Source organism: Gasterosteus aculeatus, chromosome 2 (genome assembly GCF_964276395.1).
Source record: "Gasterosteus aculeatus chromosome 2, fGasAcu3.hap1.1, whole genome shotgun sequence".
NCBI classification, from domain to species: domain Eukaryota; kingdom Metazoa; phylum Chordata; class Actinopteri; order Perciformes; family Gasterosteidae; genus Gasterosteus; species Gasterosteus aculeatus.
This window is the reverse complement of record NC_135689.1, coordinates 247,559-267,289: the sequence shown is the minus strand read 5'-3', so window position 1 is coordinate 267,289 and position 19,731 is coordinate 247,559. Positions and strand designations below refer to the sequence as shown.

General features: G+C 47.4%; 2 protein-coding genes and 1 long non-coding RNA gene across 7 annotated transcripts; all 3 read right to left on the bottom strand.

The window, feature by feature from the left end:
- Nucleotides 1–54: 54 nt before the first annotated feature.
- On the bottom strand, nt 55–6,864 carry lhfpl4b (LHFPL tetraspan subfamily member 4b). Of its 5 annotated transcripts, none has more exons than XM_078080848.1 (7): nt 6,712–6,864; nt 3,385–3,608; nt 2,960–3,164; nt 2,782–2,861; nt 2,538–2,685; nt 1,929–1,966; nt 55–537 (listed from the first exon to the last, which is right to left on the bottom strand). In XM_078080848.1, the coding sequence occupies exons 2-6, from the start codon at nt 3,604–3,606 to the stop codon at nt 1,938–1,940; spliced, it is 684 nt and encodes a 227-aa protein (XP_077936974.1). In that variant the 5' UTR covers nt 3,607–3,608; nt 6,712–6,864; the 3' UTR covers nt 55–537; nt 1,929–1,937. The 5 variants fall into 5 exon arrangements, with proteins under 5 accessions (XP_077936974.1, XP_077936984.1, XP_077936966.1 ...); XM_078080858.1 differs by having other exon boundaries at nt 2,960–3,086; nt 6,712–6,863; XM_078080840.1 differs by lacking the exon at nt 6,712–6,864 and adding an exon at nt 5,441–5,739 and having other exon boundaries at nt 2,960–3,086; nt 3,385–3,561.
- Nucleotides 6,865–8,482: 1,618 nt separating this feature from the next.
- On the bottom strand, nt 8,483–9,374 carry LOC144383462 (uncharacterized). The gene is made up of 2 exons (XR_013450871.1): nt 9,208–9,374; nt 8,483–9,063 (listed from the first exon to the last, which is right to left on the bottom strand). It is a non-coding gene; the product is annotated as an uncharacterized LOC144383462 (long non-coding RNA).
- Nucleotides 9,375–10,051: 677 nt separating this feature from the next.
- On the bottom strand, nt 10,052–19,729 carry hdac6 (histone deacetylase 6; the record flags this gene model as incomplete). Its single annotated transcript, XM_078086141.1, has 21 exons — nt 10,052–10,253; nt 10,621–10,749; nt 10,832–10,978; nt 11,057–11,200; nt 12,020–12,139; nt 12,217–12,353; nt 12,430–12,607; nt 12,689–12,838; nt 12,912–13,104; nt 13,189–13,394; nt 14,662–14,830; nt 15,795–15,923; nt 16,103–16,250; nt 16,369–16,436; nt 16,519–16,625; nt 16,756–16,845; nt 16,945–17,004; nt 17,088–17,153; nt 19,086–19,212; nt 19,308–19,376; nt 19,611–19,729. Coding segments are annotated over 21 exons (2,625 nt in total), but the record flags the coding sequence as incomplete, so codon positions are not given.
- Nucleotides 19,730–19,731: the final 2 nt, after the last annotated feature.

The window sequence follows — 19,731 nt, the reverse complement described above, 5'->3', positions numbered from 1 at the left end:
CAGCTACAGGCCAACCTTTACCTTTCATCTTTTTATTCAGTGATGGAGAATCAATTTGTGTCTGATGAAACTGTTTATTTCAGTAACTGTTGAGTCACGCGTGATTCATTCTGTAAACACAAACAACAACAACCGGCGTACAAACATTGCAAAGAAAATGTTTTCTTCTGAAGTGGGACTGTAGTGAGACAAACTAGGGACAATGACAATAATGCCTACGTCATTGTAACCGTGGCAACCAGTTTACTGCGTACTTTACCTCGGAGAACTAGATTTATTTTTAAAATGTTAATGTTGGTCTTTCATGACCTGAATGTGTAGCCTGCTGGACCCAGATGCTAACAGACGTTCTAACTGTTAGCTTGACTAATATTGTAAGTTGACCCACAAGACAAATCTATGTTAACTTAATTCCTTCATTTGGAGTATTCATTCAGATGTTTCCTACATTCCTGAATGGATCTTCCATGTGACGTGATCATATCATATCATATTCTCTTAGACCCTCACACATCGTGCACAGAGAGTCTTCTGAATCTGGAGGAAGAGAGAGAAGGAAATAAAACCATTGAAAACATCTGAACATGAAGGAAGGAGATTTACATTGCTTGAAACATGAAATAAAAATAGTCATTCAAAAGATAAATAATAGTTAAAAAAAACTAAAAATAGAATAAATTTGCAGTGTAGTTTAAGAATGTCCAAATTACAGAAATGGTCAATTAAAGGCAGCAGCAAACAGAAAAGCCTTTAATCTGGATTTAAAGGAGCGGAGCGACTCAGGGAACAGAAAGTAGAGCCGCTCCAGACGACCTGAGGGTCGGCACATCAGAGATGTACTTTGGCCCTCGTCTAAGGCCACATACAGAGAGGTCTCTGAAGGACTGGCCCACTCGCTTCTAACGCACCAATATTAGGATCAATCAAACGTTTGATGAGTGGACACGTCTGGAGGAATCCATGCTCTCCATTAGCAGAATTACGTTGGGTTTGGAACAAGAAGGTTGGCAGCTCATTCTCTCAGCGTGATTTCCTTCTCAGTGACAGGAAAGTGACGCTGCCTGGATCCTTTCACAGACCCGTTCCAGCAGAGAGCCTGACGCGTGGCAGTGCGCTGCCTGGACCTTTGGCAGAATGCTTTCATGTGCACACGTGGTCTCTTGTTCAGGGTGCGGAGATGATCAGTGAGATCAACTAGAAAAGCCAGGTCTGCCCCATAAAGGCTCCGTCATCTCCTTCCCTTTCAGAAAACGTGTCAATATTTGATGTCAGGGAATAAAGCGGCTGCAGCACCTCAGGGCGCTGAAGTAGGTCCGTGTTCAGCATCAGAGAGGAGCGCTTGAAATGCTCGCTGCTAAAGCCCTCGTGGCCAATTACGTTTCACTAAGAACGACACCAGTCCATTACATTTATAGACTTTGATGCGGGCCAATTACAAATGGATGGCGGGCCGCAGTTGGCCCGCAGGCCGTAGTTTGGACACCCCTGCCCTAAACCATTCAGTGCTTTATGAACCAACAGCAGGTTTTTCAAGTCAACTCTCTGACAGGAAGCCAGTGTAAAGACCTGAGAACTGGAGTGATGTGATCCACTTTCCTGGTCCTATGAGGACTCGAGCTGTAGCTTTCTGATTGACTTTTTAGAAGTACTGAAGATCTACTGAAGATAAATACATGGACAAGTTTTTCTACATCTGGTTGAGACATAAATCCTCTAATCCTCAGTATATTCTTTAGGTGATAGTAGGCTGAAGTGGTAACTGGCTTGGTTTGTGGTTTTTAACAACAGTGATCATTGAAGTTCAGCGCTGACTTTCAATCATTCATCCTTGTTAGCAAAAAGTATTACTTTGGTTTCATCTTTGTTTAATTGGAGAAAGATTTGACACAGAAAGGTGTGAAAACTGTTAAAGTGAAGGACAGACTCACATGGTGACTTCACGCCGACATCAGCAGACCTGTGGTCACTGCAGGAACACAGACAGTCTTATTATTTACCTGTTGCTCCTTCCCACCTTCCCCACAATGCTAATGCTAAGCTATCTGTACCTAGAGGTAACTGTAAGGTAACATGAAACAAATTGATCTAATTGCACCTAAAGCTAATTACACAGAAAGCTTTATGTTAACTACTCAGAAGTTAACTGGGCCAGGAGCCAATTGTTTGTAAACATTACTATGGAGTTAACTCCAACTTAATGTACCCTAAAACCAATTACAGTAGATGCTAACTGAACTCAGCGGTTTCCCTCAACCTAATAGAACCTGAAGCTCACTCTGAGATAACGGGACCTGAAGCTAACCCTGGGCCAACGGGACCTGAAGCTAACCCTGGGCCAACGGGACCTGAAGCTAACCCTGGGCCACCGGGACCTGAAGCTAACCCTGGGCCAACGGGACCTGAAGCTAACCCTGGGCCACCGGGACCTGAAGCTAACCCTGGGCCAACGGGACCTGAAGCTAACCCTGGGCCACCGGGACCTGAAGCTAACCCTGGGCCACCGGGACCTGAAGCTAACCCTGCGCTAGTTTCCTCACCCTCCTTGGCGTCCGGAGGCAGCAGGGCATCCTGTCTGTTGGCAAGGACGAAGGCCAACGTGGCCAAGATGGCGGCGTCCAAAATGCCCAGGATGGCCAGGATGTAGGCCCAGTGGACGGAGCAGTTACCTAGAGAGAAGCTGCCGACCTGGAGACGATCCATGAATCAGCATGTGATCGTACACCTGAGTGTACACATGTATTCTTGATCTGTATAGAAAATAAATACATGTTTATTACTCACAGAGTCTCCACACAGAGCTCTCATCTCTGGACTCTCCCACGAGTCTGGAAACAATAGACAAGCTAACGCCAGACAGAAGCCTAAGAGAGACAGACAGGGACACAATGAGATGGACAGACAGGCATTATGCGACCATAGAACCAGTTGGACCGAAGAACCAGTAGCACCAGTGACTAACCTGCAGTAAGCTGCAGCCAGGCACAGATCTTATAGACCGTGGCGCCGCTGCAGAACCTGAAGAGACAGAGACAGAGGACACTGGTCCACACCGCCCACACAGACACTCCCACCAACATGGCCACCGACTGGAAGGACGGCAGAGGGGACAGACTGGAGAGACCACCACGGCAGTCCAGAACCGGCCAGTCGGACTCCACACACACCTTAGAACACAGACCCACAAAAGGAACCAGAAAGGGAACCGTAGGAGGAACAATAGAGGGAATCACAGAGGGTCCCATAGAAGGAACCATAGAGGGGACCGTAGCGGGAACTGTAGAGGGAACTATAGATGGGACCAAAGAGGCAAGGAGGCAAAGATGGAACAATAGAAGGAATCGTGGATGGAACCCCAGAGCGATGGGTGGGTCGAACATTCCTCACCTCAAACAGTCCCAGGGTGCCGCTGGCCGGGACAGGCCCTGCCCCCCCCAGGTGTTGGGTCTCTCTAGTGCCGACCCAGGACGGCTGGACCAGGACCACTACTTGGATGATGGCTAGGCAGAGGGAGCACACGGCCCAAAGAACCCCCACCGCACGGGCACTCCTCACAAACTCCGTCTGGTAGAGACGGGACAGGTGAGGGAGGGGCGGGGACACTGACATCGCTGAGAGGGGAGAGAGAGAAGCTGCTACTTTTACAGTATTACATTATTACTGATATTATTATTGATACAAATATAATCAATACCACCACTCCTTCATCTCCCACTTTCTATAACTAGCGACCCATGAACTAACTCTGTAACAGTCCGTCGAGACATTCCCTCCCTCTCTCCCTCTCCGGCCTCCTCTGTTCCTCCTCTATCAGCTCTGTCACGAATTCTCCATCTTATTAGTTTGTCTCCTGCCTGCCTGCTTGTCAATTAACGGTCATTCCAGATCCTGTCATCAACAAGAAGATCATCTCATTCTTCAAACTTTTGATCAGGGTAATTTGGGTAGTTTCTGGTATCATTATGATTTAAAAGGCGTAAACACGGTTGAATGATAATAAATGGCTTCACCCAACCACAAACCATAAGTGAAAGAAAGGTTTTTGTGTTATCATTCATATTCTCTGAAAAATGGCCGAGAAATCATTAATACTGCCAGGGTATGTAAACTTATGAGCACAACTGTAGCTGACATACGCTCCTCTTTCTCAAACCCACCTCCTCCTACTCGTGTCCCACTGGCTTCACCTCTATCGCCCTCACTCTCCTCCTTCACCCCCCGTCTCCTAACCAAGTTCTTACCCTAGTAACCTCTGCCCGTCCACCACCTGCCCTCTTGACCCCATTCCATCACATCTTCTACAATCTATCACTCCTGACCTTCTTCCTTTCCTCACCTGTCTCATCAACAACGCTCTGTTATCTGGATGTTTTCTCTGAAGGAGAAGAGTCAACCCTCTCCTGAAGAAACCCACCCTCAACCCGTCTGAAGAAAACAACTACAGACCTCCTCTCTTCTTCCCTTTTTGTCCAAAACTCTTGAACGTGTGATCTTTAACCAGCTCTCCTCTTATCTCCACCATAACAACCTCCTTGACCGCCACCAGTCAGGCTTCAAGGCCGTTCCACAGAGACTGCTCTCCTCGCTGTCTCAGAGCAGCTCCACACTGCTAGAGCTCCTCTCTGTCCTCTGTCCTCGTCCTTCTGGACCTCTCTGCTGCATTTGACACAGTCAACCAGCAGATCCTTGTCTCCTCCCTTCAGGAACTTGGTGTCTCAGGCTCTGCTCTCTCCCTTCTCTCGTCCTACCTCGACGGACGCACCTACCGGGTAACCTGGAGAGGATCTGTGTCGGAACCTTGTCCTCTTACTACTGGAGTTCCTCAGGGTTCCGTCCTGGGTCTCCTCCTCTTCTCGCTCTACACCAACTCTCTCTGCGCTGTCATTCGCTCGCTTCTCCTACCACAGCTATGCTGATGACACCAACTAATTCTCTCCTTCCCTCACTCGGATCTCTACCTGTCTGACTGACGTCTCTCAGTGGATCCGCCCACCATCTGAAAATCAACCCCGACAAGACGGAACTACTTCTCTTTCTGGGAAAAGATTCTCCTACACAGGACCTGACTGTTAACTTTGAGACTCCGTGTTAACGTCCACTTTGACTGCAGGAACCTCAGCGTGACATCGACAGCCGACTCTCCCTGACTCCAACATCACTGACAACACCATCCTGTAGATACTCGCTCTACAACATCAGGAGAACACGTCCTCTTCTCACTCAGAAGGAGGTACTGATTCAGGCTCTTGTCGTCTCCCTCCTGGACTCCTGTAACTCTCTCCTGCAGGTCTCCTGCTACCACCATTCCACCTCTGCAGCTCATCCAGAATGCAGCAGCTCCACTGGTCTTTAACCTTCCTAAGTTCTCCCTCACTCCTCCACTCCTCCGCTCTCTTCACTGGTACCGGTGGCTCATCCAGTTCTAAACATGGTGCTCACGTACCCCGCTGTGAATGGATGGGGTCCAGCTTACATCCAGGACCTGGTCCAACCCGACATCCCGACCTCTGACCTCTCCGCTCTGCATGTGATAAACTGCTTGTTCCTCCTCACTGAGAGCAAAACACTCCACTAGATCTCCACTCTTTGCTGTCCTGCTCCTAAATGGTGGAAGGAGGTCTCTGAAAGACATCAGGACCACAGAGAGCCTTCACATCTTCAGACTAAAGACACACCTCTTCAGACTCTACCTCCACTAACACACTAACTAACTGCAGCACTGACATTGGACTTATACAACTTGCTATAGATAACAGATATCATATCGGTTTAATTTATGAAATCACACTTTCTTGTTTCTTGTTCTTCTGAGTTTGTGTCCTTATGGTTAAATGTTCTTATTGTAAGTTGCTTTGGATAAAAGCGTCAGATAAATGACATGTGATGTGATTATATCAATAAAAATATTTACACTATTATTGATATTGAAGATAAATCTTATCATTGATCATATTTATATTATTGACAACAAAATGATCAATAATATACACTACTACAATATGATCAGTAATAGTATTCTGATTGATATTATTGCCTGGTCATTAGTAAACAAGTTGTGAGGGACAATTGTCATGTTAATTATTTAGAAACTAAATAAACATTTAACAAATATTAGTTCATGTTTGTATTGCCTATCCCCTGTCTCTCTGCTGTCTCTCTGCTGTCTCTTTCCCCTGTCTCTCTGCTGTCTCTTTCCCCTGTCTCTCTGCTGTCTCTTTCCCTGTCTCTCTGCTGTCTCTCTGCTGTCTCTCTGCTGTCTCTCGCCCTGTCTCTCTGCTGTCTCTCGCCCTGTCTCTCTGCTGTCTCTCGCCCTGTCTCTTTGCTGTCTCTCTCCCCGTCTCTCTGCTGTCTCTCTGTCTGTCTCTCTGCTGTCTCTCGCCCTGTCTCTCGCCCTGTCTCTCTGCTGTCTCTCTGCTGTCTCTCGCCCTGTCTCTCTGCTGTCTCTTTCCCTGTCTCTCTGCTGTCTCTCGCCCTGTCTCTCTGCTGTCTCTCGCCCTGTCTCTCTGCCTGTCTCTTTGCTGTCTCTCTCCCCGTCTCTCTGCTGTCTCTCTGCTGTCTCTCGCCCTGTCTCTTTGCTGTCTCGCTCCCTGTCTCTCTCCCCGTCTCTCTCCCCGTCTCTCTGCTGTCTCTCTGTCTGTCTCTCTGCTGTCTGTCGTCAGTTAAAGAGAAACGGACCGATCTGAAATTACGATCACGAGAAAGAAGAAAACGAACCTGAAGCCGAAAGAGATCCAGCTGTCTGTCTGTCTGTCCGTCTGTCTGTCCGTCTGTCCTCCTGTTTATCTGCAGGGTGGAGGATGCAGCGGGAGATGGAGGAGAGGACGCAGCGCTACATACCCGGATGTGGCTTCCTCCGTCAACGTCGTCTGTGAGCGGATGGCCGATGAATGCACACGATGACGTCACGACGTAGAATTTTAGAAAAAAAAATAGAATTTTCCCATTTGATCAACACAACATGCAAAGTACTCCGAGGGCATCAAATACTTTATATTGTGACACAAATAACGACAAATAAATGCGTGTGTCCCCGTTCAAAACTTGGTAGAAGGTTCTCTGCACCTTCAGCTGCAGGTCCTTTGGGGAATGTCTCCACCAGCTTTGCACATGTTCCTCCATTCTTCTTGATGCTCAGTCAGATTGGATGGAGAGCATCAGAACAGCAGTTTTCAAATCTTGCCTTAGATTCTCAATTGGATTGAGGTGTGTTCTTTGACTGGGAATCTTTAAACCATGAACATGCTTTGATCTAAACTATTGATTGTGGCGCTGCTGTATGTTGAGGGTCATCGTCCTGCTGGAAGTCTCAAGTCTTTTACAGACTGCATCATATTTTCTTCAAGGATCGCCCTGTATTTGTCTCTATCCATCTTCCCCTCACAGTGACTAGTTTCCTGTAGCTGCTGAAGAGAAGCATCCCCACAGCATGATGCTACCACCACCCTGTTTCCCCGTTGGGGTGGTGTGCTCAGGGTGATGGGTGGTGTTGGGTTCCCTCCACAGAGGCCAAAAAGTTATCATCTGACCAGATCGCCTTGTTCCACATGTTGCTGTGTCTCCCAAGTGACCTGTGATTTATTCTGGTTCACTCTTCCATAGAGGACAGATTTGTGGAGGACACAGTAATTGTTATCCGGTGGACAGATTCTCCCCACTCAGCTGTGGCTCTTTGCAGCTCCTCCACAGTTTGAGCCTCTTGGTTGCTTCTCTGATTCATCTTCTCCTTGCGGTCAGTTTGGGTGGACGGCCTTCTCTTGGTGGCTTTGTGGTTGTGCCATATTCTTTCCATTTGTTGATGATGGATTTTATAAGTGTTCAAAGCTTGGAATGGTTTTTTAGAAGCTAACCCTGCTTCATACTTGGGTCAGCTCCTTGGTCTTCGTGATGCTCTTTGTTCAGTAACCCTTTCTAACAGACTCTGAGGCCTTCACAGATCACGTGCATTTATCTTGAGATTAAATAGCAGACCGGTGGACCCTATCTGCTAATTATGTGACCAGATCTTTATGAGGAGTTTTACAGTAAAGGGGGTAAATACTTATGAATAAACATATATTTGCTGGGTATGTTGGACATACAAGGAATTTGTCATGGTGGGTGGTGCATACATGGCATTAACAATGTAGAGTTGAATTAATATATATATATATATATATATACATAATATAAAAAACAGGGAAACTCTAGTAGCAAGTGTTCTTTGTTTATTCTAAGCCTTAGCTAAACAAAATGTAAAGTCATAGTTTTAGTTGTGTTTATGGAAAAGTGTTCTTATTGTCCAACATTCACGTCATACATAAATGTATTAATATCTCGCTGTAGATGTTACAATTCAACCGAGGGAAGGAGAAGCTGACAGATACAGTGAGACGCCAACTAGGACAGTCACCATGACACTGGGGACGGTCACCATGACACTGGGGACAGGGTTAGGGTTTGAAGATGCTGAAGACCTTTGACCTTCTGAATATTACTAAACAAAAAATGAGTTCAAACATTTATTAATGTGTTGCTCATAAACATTCACGTGTTCATGAAACTTCTTAACAAGGCGTATTATTTATAAGTGAAGACAAACATTTTAATGGTAATAAAACATTAATCAGAAACACAATATTGCACCCAACAAAAAGCCTTCTGACACCGTCAGCGAATCAAGGGCACCTCCCAGAACGCACTGTGATACACGTCCATATTTAGTGGCTCCTGACAGGAAACTACCAAGACATTCAGAGTAAAGCTCTGCCAAAAGGGTTAAAACTAACGGAAGCGTTCAATGAGTGTGAAGTTTTGAGCTTGATAAATGATACAATCATAAAAAATAAGAAGCTGGCATTTTCTTACTTGCTGTTCTGAATATTTCTCTACTGAATTCTCGGGTTTGTTATTTGTGTATGTCAGATGTATTCTAAATAATATCAATAACGTCGCTGACCGGATCATGTGACATAATCCTGCATTTACTTCCTGGTTGTAGTCGAGCAACATGAAAGCAACAAACCCAACAACTCAGGACAGACGTGACAAACGGAAAGGGGCGTGGTCAAATTGATGAGGTCATTCAGTCTGTGAAAAAAAAAAACGCCGAATAGATTTATTTTTTAGGCACGAAGGCAGAGAATAAAAAACAGGGTTCTTTGATTAAAAAGTGGAGAGAAAAACTTAAAGAAATATTAAATCATCTGAACAGAAACCAGGAAGCAAAAGTACCTTCAGGAGGATTCAACTCAGACAGGGAGTGGCTTTCACTGGGGGACCTCCTCCTCCACCTGCTCCTCCCCCTTCACCACCTCCACCTGCTCCTCCTCCTCTTCACCACCTTCACCTCCTCCTTCTCACCTCCTCCACCTCCTTCACCTCCCCCTTCACCTCCTCCTACTTCACCTCCTCTTCCTCCTCCTCCTCCTCCACCTCAACCTCCTCCCCCTTCACCTCCTCCTCCTCCACCTCCTCCTCCTCCACCTCAACCTCCTCCCCCTTAACCTCCTCCTCAACCTCCTCCTCCTCCTCTCAGCTCCACGGGGGGGGATCTCCTCCTCTTCACCTCCTCCTCAGCTCCACGGGGGGGGATCTCCTCCTCTTCACCTCCTCTCAGCTCCATGGGGGGGGGGATCACCTCCTCTTCACCTCCTCCTCTCAGCTCCATGGGGGGGGGATCTCCTCCTCTTCACCTCCTCCTCTCCGCTCCATGGGAGGGGGATCTCCTCCTCTTCACCTCCTCCTCAGCTCCATGGGGGGGGGATCACCTCCTCTTCACCTCCTCCTCTCTGCTCCATGGGGGGGGGGGGATCTCCTCTTCACCTCCTCTCCGCTCCATGGGAGGGGGATCTCCTCCTCTTCACCTCCTCCTCAGCTCCATGGGGGGGGGATCACCTCCTCTTCACCTCCTCCTCAGCTCCATGGGGGGGGGGATCTCCTCCTCTTAGCTCCATGGGGGGGGGGATCTCCTCCTCCTCAGCTCCATGGGGGGGGGGATCTCCTCCTCTTAGCTCCATGGGGGGGGGGATCTCCTCCTCCTCAGCTCCATGGGGGGGGGATCTCCTCCTCTTAGCTCCATGGGGGGGGGATCTCCTCCTCTCAGCTCCATGGGGGGGGGGGGGGGATCTCCTCCTCTTCACCTCCTCCTCAGCTCCATGGGGGGGGGGATCTCCTCCTCTTAGCTCCATGGGGGGGGGGATCTCCTCCTCTCAGCTCCATGGGGGGGTCTCTTCTCCAAACTTGGCGATGTGAGCTGCGTTTTTAGCTTTGAACAGAATCTGAACCACAAAGTTTAAGTTTATTTTACTAAAATATTCTTAAATATCAACAATGACAATTGTTGGTAACAACTAAATATGTATCAGCAATAGTAATAATACATTAACCAATAATAGCAAATGAATAATGTTATAGGAATAGTTATGATGCTCCTCTAAGGAGGACACCCAGGACGAGCTGGGGGGGTTATGTCTTCACACAGGGAGGTAACGTATACGTAGAACTCACCTGGTGGTGGACGTAGGCCTCACACAGGTAACAATAATAATAATAAGAACTGATATACGTAGAACTCACCTGGTGGTGGACGTAGGCCTCACACAGGTAACAATAATAATAATAAGAACTGATATACGTAGAACTCACCTGGTGGTGGACGTAGGCCTCACACAGGTAGCACCACACTGACAGGTCACAGAAGCTCAGAACCATCGGGTGTTCAGTCACAACACCGTGAGTCACCATGTGCTCATTTACATAACGACCACAAAACACCTGAGACAGGAAGGACAAGAGATGAGACGCAGCACATCAACAGAGGAGACAGCGGCTGTGATGGAGAGGTGCGGCGGGTCACCTGGTAGCAGGTGAGACAGGTCCAGTTCTCAGCGCCAGAGCCACAGTCCTGACACGACTGGAAGACATCAATGCCAGAGGGGGGGACGGGCTTAACCGCATCCAAGTGAGGACACCAGGACAGAGGGTCCACCATGTACAGAGGGGCCTGCAGACAGAGACAAGTGAGTGATGTGAACACAAACAGACGGACAGGTGAGTGATGTGAAGACAATGAAGTCCTTACTTCCTTCTGTCCTCCACACAGAAGCTCCAGACACGTCTCAGATTTGGACCAACCACACGCTCCGTCCGTCTCTAGCTCCACCCCTGTGGCACGAGCTTCCCCATCTCCAGGGGCAACAGGCTCCGTTGCTGCCATGGCAACAGTCTGTGAAGGGTATTACATTATAATGTTAATATAATATATATATATATATATATATATATATAATAATATATATATATATATATATATATTATATGTATAATGTTCTCAGTCCTCTGGGAGCGTGCTGACACGCCACAAGGCTCCCTTAAGCGCCAGTGATTTACTCTGCAAACTCGCGAGAATGTTTTCTGCTCGCTCGCAGTTTTTCTTTTGGAGAGTGGGGGGCGGAGCCAGTCACCGTGGCATTGCTACATCTTTTTGGTCACAAACCTGGTCTTTGGATCGGCTGGATGTCAGCGTTGTGCATGCAATGAACTATGGAAACCTCTTTCCGCACAAAGAAGTATAAGAATAGAAAGTCAAAGCGATGAGGAACAACACAAAGTTCACCTCTCGTGTCGACAACCAGCTGCACTTCGGCCGCAGACTGGGCCCTTTTGGTAAAATAAGGTTTCGCTGACGAGCTATTGAGTCTGATTCTGTGAATAAGTATAGCGAACGTTGAAGGAGCCTGCGCATCATCTTACCTCATCATTTCTGAGCCCTTCATTTTCTTTGGTGTGCGAAAATGGGCTTCTACAGAATGCAAAACAGATGAACTCCAGCCAATCCAAAGACAAGGTTTGTAACCAATTAGATGTAGAGAGACCATGGTGACTGGCTCCGCCTCCTTACTGTCAAAACGCTGCGAGCAGAATATCTCGCGCTAGACAAAGTTTAGCTCGCTAATGTTTGAGTTGCACATCGACCAGATTTGAGCGCTCGGACACTTTGACATTAATCTGCCTTCATACGCGTCTCTTCCACGTCACTCGTTACCTCATCCCGGCTGAGGCAGGCCACGCCCCCCACAGTCGTTGTCACTGCAGGGCAATTGGCTGAGCTACGGCTGAGGTCCAAGCCGGCCAATCCCTGGGTGAGCAGCGTCAGACTGCCAACCTTTTGATTGGTCGATAACACAGAAATCAGATCAGGGTTTTGGCTCATCCAGATGTCAAGCTGCGGTTCATATTTACCGTGGAACCCTCCGATCCTGCAGGTGGCAGCGGAGGTTTGTCTGTGCCGCTCGTCCCGGACTTCCTGCACTTTCCTTTAGAACTACGTTTTCCATGATGCTTCAGGGCTGTTAGGGACGATCGCACCGACTCTGGGACTGAAAATTGAGATAAATTAAGCTAAAAACAACTGCATATATTGTAGTATTGTATATATATTTATAGTGTACTGACTGTGTATCCTCAGCGATAGCCAGTAGGGGGCGTGGTGACGGGTGACCTCATTGATCGTTGCCACAGCGCGGTAATGGGGCGGGGGGAGGGGAGTCACTAAGGAGGGGAGAGGGTCTCCTAGCAACACACTGGTGCACATCGCCATGGATTCAGAGATGGAGGACAAGTTATAGCCTCCCTGAGAGAGAGATCAATACATTTAGAATAACTAATAACCTCATGTCACTCTATGCTGGCTTGTGTGTGTGTGTGTGTGTACCTCTAGTATCACTAGGACCCGCCCCCCGGCCAGTGACATCAGCAGGTGTGTGAGGTGGGCGTATCCCTCAGGGGTCAGACAATATCCACCCAGAGGGTCGCCCCGAGCTGCATCAAACCCGGCCGACACCAGAACCAGACCCGGATTAAACTGAAGAGAATGTTACAGAATGTGACATGGCAGCTAACAGCTAGCAGCTAGCAGTGTTTATGTGGGTTGTTACCTCGGTTGCGATCGGCATGACAACGCTGTGAAAGGCAGCCAAGTACTCGGAATCGCCCATCTGCCCGCCGCTCCACGCCACGTTCACGTTAAACCCTGCCCCCTTGGAAACGCCCACCCGGTCAGGAGCGGCGTCTGTTGAAGACGGGAAGAACATCCCGTTGTCATAGCGATGGAGGGAGATGTACAGGACGCTAGAGGCAGGAAGGAAAACACGTCTTTACTTACATTATCTTACAACATTGATAAGAGTCAGTTCAGTCTCATTCACTACTCACCTGTCGTCGTCCTCAAACATGTGCTGCGTCCCGTTGCCGTGGTGAACATCCCAGTCCAGGATGAGTACCCGCAGAGGTGCATCATGGGATATCTTCTGAGCGTGCCGAGCTGCGAGAGCGGCCGTGTTGAAGAAACAGAATCCGCATGGAGAGTCTCTCTCTGCGTGATGACCAGGAGGGCGAACGATGACCACGGCATTACTCACCTGAGAGGAGTACTGTGGTATTTACACTGCACGGGTACTGTGGTATTTACACTGCACGGGTACTGTGGTATTTACACTGCACGGGTACTGTGGTATTTACTGGAGTTCCTCAGGGTTCCATCCTGGGTCCCCTCCTCTTCTCGCTATACACCAACTCTCTGCGCTGTCATTCCCTCGCATGGCTTCTCCTACCACAGCTATGCTGATGACACCCAACTAATCCCAGTTCTAAACATGGTGCTCACGTACCACGCTGTGAATGGATGGGGTCCAGCTTACATCCAGGACCTGGTCCAACCCGACATCCCGACCCGCACTCTCCGCTCTGCATGTGATAAACTGCTTGTTCCTCCTCACTGAGAGCAAAACACTGGACTAGATCTCCACTCTTTGCTGTCCTGCTCCTAAATGGTGGAAGGAGGTCTCTGAAGACATCAGGACCAGAGAGAGCCTTCACATCTTCAGACTAAAGACACACCTCTTCAGACTCTTCCTCCACTAACACACTAACTAACTGGAGCACTTACATTGGACTCATAATGGTTTATCTGGTTTAATGGTTTTATTTAATGGTTTAATGGTTCTTATCTACAGTGAAATTACACTTTCTTGTTTGTACAAGTACTGTATTAGTTATACTGTATGCAGGGGTGGAAAAGGTGACAATGGACAATGGGGGTGCAGAATAACAAGCTGACGGGGGGCTCAGCGGTCCGGTACCGGTCCGCGGCCACTGATCGGTGGTACAAACCCGGCTGGGTGCAGTTTGATGAAACAAACTTCACATGGAGACAAACCGTGTTTGGCCTCCACATCCACGTGTGATGAACCCTCAAGCTTTAACAACGACGCTCTATTGATCGCTCTGACCCAAATACCAAACTGATCGGATAGAGATCACAGATTGCACCAAAACACAGTGACAATATTAATATTAATAATAATAATAATAATAATAATAATAATAATACAGTAGCGGTGGTAAATTCACTTGCAGTAAAGGGATGAAGGAGGGAAATGAAGACGCGGTGATCTCAGCGCTGATTGGCTGAGAAGGTTAATTGTGAAGATTACGACATCACCTTTTCTCCTCAGCCAGCAAGTACTGAGATATATTTATACTGTCCAGTAATTAGATACTGTGGTAATTATTCTGTACAAAAGGCACTGTGTTATCTATACTATGCTGCATATTCAGAAGTATTTATAGGATACTGAGAGTATCTGTAGTGCTTCTAGCGTAGTATTTGTACTGTGAGAGAGTCACCTGTCCTGAGAGGACTCTCTCCACAGCACTGAAACACCCTCCAGCTGCCAGCAGAGCCGACTGGAAGCTCTGCGTGTTGATGAAGATGGAGTTGAACTCTTGACCCAGTTTGTGCAGATCTCTGGGCTTCATCCCTGCAGTGGCCTTCATCTGCTGGATGTGCTGTACACTGCGCGCACACACACACACACACACACACACGCACACACATTATACACATATGTAGAGTGCCATGCAAACGTTTCCACCCCCTGGGCGCTTTCCCCATTTTGTACAGTTTGAACTGGAACTGGAATCGCCCCCCTGCACGTCCAACATCTCGTCCCGAGGGGAACGTCTCCACCATGCAGCGTGAGAGGAATGAAGTAAGTGTTGGACCGAGGAGGAGAAGCCACACAGTGACGCGTCGCACAACAACGGCGCCAACGTTTTAGTCCTTTCTGCTTCCTTTGTCCAAGGCTTACACAGCGCCTCTGCACACGCACAGGGGAAGAAGGCGTGAACCCACCGTGTTCGTCTGTCTCTCCAGCAGAGACAATCAGCATAAACATGAATGGACGCAACGTTTTGGCTTTAAGCCGAAAACGTCGACTTTTCGGCTTAAAGTTGTCAGTGTTTAGAAACTCTGATAACAGAAACAGGCAACACAACTACGCTAAAACCTCACTGAAGACACAACCGTCATCACCGGTCGCCTCTAGAACTACTGAATTCTGCCGTCATGTTGAGTGTTTCCTGACGGCCTGCAGGTGCCTGAGCGGGAAAGACCAGCCACCAAGGCTAGCTAGCAAGCTAAAGACGTGACCATTTTAGCCACTTGTCAGCAGGTGGGTCCTGTTATTACTAGTGCAATGCTAGCTAGCGCCATGCTAGCGCCCTCTGATCGACGGTGCGGGAGGAGAATAAAAATGCTCAGCTGGCCACATCCAATCATCGTGGCGTGGAGGAGGAGCCGGGTCAGAAATCAGCAGATTGAAGGCAGCTCGGTTGCCTGAGCAGGTGACGAGTTTTACACCAAAGGGGTGAATACTTGCATTTGCATTTAGATGAAGTACATGTGGAACCGGGGTTATACCGTACTAAATTTAGTCCAAGTCCAAGCCCGGTGAATACTTATACAAGGCGCTGTGTACCTGTGACACCTGGACAGCTCCTCCTCTGTTGCTAGGCGAGCTTCTATCCGTTGGCATCGATCAACCAATCCCAGCTGCTGATGTTTGGAGAAGATTTTGAAGATTCTCTGAGGCTGTTCAGGATGATTTCTGCCAAGGGAATCAGAGTTAACTTGTATGTACAAGTACACTCAATGAGTACATTATTGCAGGCTGTACAGAAGTATTTGATACACTGACGATTTTGCAGGTTTTCCACGCTTACAAAGCATGTAGTACTTTCTGTCATAGGTACTCTTAGACAGTGTACATTTTGTGCGACGTCCCACCTGTCCCACATGTTCTGGTGCTCCATCATCCGCTCGTCGTAAACAAGACCCGTCACCGTGGCAACAAAGGGAGCCGGGTCCATCTGTTTTGTGATGTGCTGATTGGTTGTCGCCCTCATGACACGCCCCTCAGCCAGTGGGCCGCCTCCTGACCAGTGGCATTAACAGGGGGGGTGAGTCAGCTCATGTCATTGGACGACAACACAGAGCAGAAGTCTGCTCACACGTCATTGGACGAGAAGCGGGCGTGATGAGCGGCGTCTCACCCAGCGTCTGCAGAGAAGCCCAGTGAGGATACAGAGCGGAGGCCGTCTGAGAGATGGACCGCAGAGCGCTGACACACAGACGGGCAGACAGTTACACATCAACAGCGTGACCGATGAACTCCGGTGTGACTCAGGTGTTCTGTGTTTCACCTGTCAGAGGGAGCGGTGGGCGGAGTCAGAGGAGGACAGGCTCCTCCCAGCAGAGCTCTGACACAGGCTGCAGCGCTCGCCGCCGTGGACTGAAGGTTATAACCTCCCTAAAGACAAATAATGATCCACACTAGCATTGTTGTTACTAGGATTCACACATATATATATATATATATATATATTACACACAAAATAACATAATTTATACAACAATGATGTGAAACAGAGTGTTTTTACCTCCAGAACTAAAATAAGTCGACCTTCAGCCAAACTCATCAGCATGTGAGTGAGGATATGAAAACACTGAGGAGAGACACACATCTCTCCCTGAGCGCGCACACACACACACACACACACACACACAATAAGAAGTTCAAATATCTATTCAATGTTATATTTACTGTCACTGATTTCATGTGTTTTTACCTTCTGATCTCCAACTGCAGCATCAAATCCAGCAGAGACCAGAACCAGCTGAGGATGAAACTACAAACACACACACACGTTATACTGGGAGTGTGTGTGTGTGTTTATGTCTCTATGTGATTCTGTAGGTTTGTGTGTTTTACCTCGTAAGCTACAGGAAGTAAGAGTTGTTGAAAAGCTGCAATATAATCTGCATCGGTCATCTCAGTCTGGAGGATGAACACACAGAACAGGTCCTACGCGTCAGCGGCCAACGGGGATCCAGCAAATAAACGTATTCCAGCAGTCATGTTTGAGGGAGTGAAAGCGCTCCATCATCATAGTATGTGTGATGTAGTACACACACTAGGATCATTCCTTTTGTATGAATTGAACGTATTGTACGTTTCTTTTACGTCATTCAATGCTGTACACTTGACATCCATTGCAGATCTGCGTCTTCTTCCCTTCCTCAGAGGATGACGTATGTGTGCAGATTTGTGACTTTAGGCTGTACGAAATGCTTGTGATATTAGTAATATAATGTTATGCTATGAGTAGATGGTAATATGGCATATAATATATATGCCATATTATGTTGAAGATTCTTTAAAGGCCGAAGATAGAATCATTGGCTGTATAGAAGCAGCTGTTCACACAGGAGGGAAGAGCCTGTTCACACAGGAGGGAAGAGCCTGTTCACACAGGAGGGAAGAGCCTGTTCACACAGGAGGGAAGAGCCTGTTCACACAGGAGGGAACAGTCCGCTATGAAGAGCCGGCTCCCGTTAGTTATTAAATCCTTTTGGGTTTTAAACTTGAAGCAGCTGATTCTCTGATTCTCAGACTTTGCAGCACTCACCCACTCACCCCCTCCTCACCCACTCACCCCCTCTCCCCCTCACCTTCTCTCTCAGCATTGATGGCTCCATCGTCACCCCTCCAGCCTGCTCTACAGCCTTGGTATCATCCTCAACTCCACCCTTTCTTTCCTACCCCATGCCAACCACATCACCTTCTTCCACCTCAGGTACACGGCTCAACCCCCCCTCTCCTCTGCCACCACCCAACTTCTCATCCATCCACTCATGACCTCCAGACTCGACAGCTGCACCAACAAAATCCTCAACAAACTGCAATGTTCAGAACTCGACTGCTCCACCGCCGCTATGAGCACATCACCCGGTCCTACCAGATGTTCACCCCATCAGCTTGTTTTCTCCACCTCCATTTCTTTTTTTTCTTTTTAATTATTTTTAGTTTCTGTACGTTTCTCTTACTTAGATTTACATTGTAAAGCGTCTTTGCGTACAGAAAAGCATTATAAAAAACGATAGTATGATTATTATTACAACAGCTGACACTTACACAATAGTTCATGGTTATAATTAGGGCCGTCAGCATTAACGCATTAATCCATATGATCAATGTGGCCAAGATTAATGCAACCAAATATTTTAACGTAGTTAACGTTTGGGGCGGATCACAGCAAGAAGGTCCTGGTTCCACTTTCTGTGTGATAGACTCCCCCCGCGACCCTGTGTGCAGGATAAGCGGTTTGACGATGGATGGACGGAGTTGACGCTTGTAAACGAAATGGCCGCTTGTTGCAGTTAGTTACATCAAGATGGAGAGAGCTTTTTGCATTGGAAGTAAAACAAACTCGACATACAGGAAAAGAGAGGAATTCCTCTACGTGTCAAACAGAAGGGGGTAAGTGGCACCACTTAAAGCACCGCTATGCTAAACTAGCTGCTAGGCTAAGCTAGTTGGAAGAGTCGCTAGTTCAACATGTTCCACCAGCTGGAATTCGCCTCCAAGATGATCAAGTGTGTGGAGTTTTGTGCTTAAAATATCATTACAAATTAAACAGGGTTGATTTAATTTAAACAGGGTTAAATTAAATCAACACTTTCTAAAGTGATTACTCATTACTTAAGATTTAGTCTTTAGAAGAAAAACATTCATTAAACACGACATTGTAACAACAACAACATTCATTAACCGCCATTAATCGAGATTAACAAATTTCAAAATATGCGATTAATTAGTTTTTTTTTTTTTTAATCTATTGACAGCCTTAGCTATAATTGTTAATACATGTTGTAATAGTTTAATATTATACTAGATTAGGGTTATCATCATTTAAGGTTTAATAGTCACTTTGTTCCAGGGCAGGTTGATGTTTTTTCCTTGAGCTCGTCCGCTGCCAACAAACTGACAGTCAGACTCTGACAGGTGGGGCCAGAAAGATCCCTGCTCGTACCTGTGGACACTGAAGTACAGGACACTGACACACACACACACACACACACACAGAAAGTGTTAACTTTATGGATTTCATATTTGATGTTTCTGTTACTTCAATGAGCGTCAGGAGTTTACCTAGGGTCCTCCTGGAACTGGTGCTGGATTCCCTGACCATGATGAACATCCCAGTCCACTATCAGCACCCTGTGACACACACACACACACACACACACACACTTACTTACTTTACTTTGAAAAAAAGAAACATTCCAGTGAAGTTCAGAGCTTTATAAAAACAACAAAACGCCTGGTATGAACATCTGCCCTTCAAAATAAGAGCAGCTGAGTAATCACAAACACCTCACCGAAGAAACTACACAATCCCTCATTGGCTTCCCACTAAGCAACGCTGACAGGAAGTGACACACACACACTTACCTGCGCACGGCGTGTCTGCTCTGAGCGTATCGAGCTGCAATTGCCACATTGTTGAAAAGACAGAAGCCGTTGGCCTCGTTAGCCTGAGCGTGATGACCTGGCGGTCTGACAGACACAAAGG

What these genes read in the sequence shown, in the direction of transcription:
- lhfpl4b (XM_078080836.1), bottom strand. Translation starts at nt 5,629, where the DNA reads ATGTCTTTCAGAGACCTCCTTCCACCATTTAGGAGCAGGACAGCAAAG. An exon ending in CCCCATCCATTCACAGCGGG is followed by an intron (nt 3,562 to 5,440) that starts GTACGTGAGCAC and finishes CGTCTCTACCAG; the next exon opens with ACGGAGTTTGTGAGGAGTGC. An exon ending in GAGCTCTGTGTGGAGACTCT is followed by an intron (nt 2,686 to 2,781) that starts GTGAGTAATAAA and finishes GATCGTCTCCAG; the next exon opens with GTCGGCAGCTTCTCTCTAGG.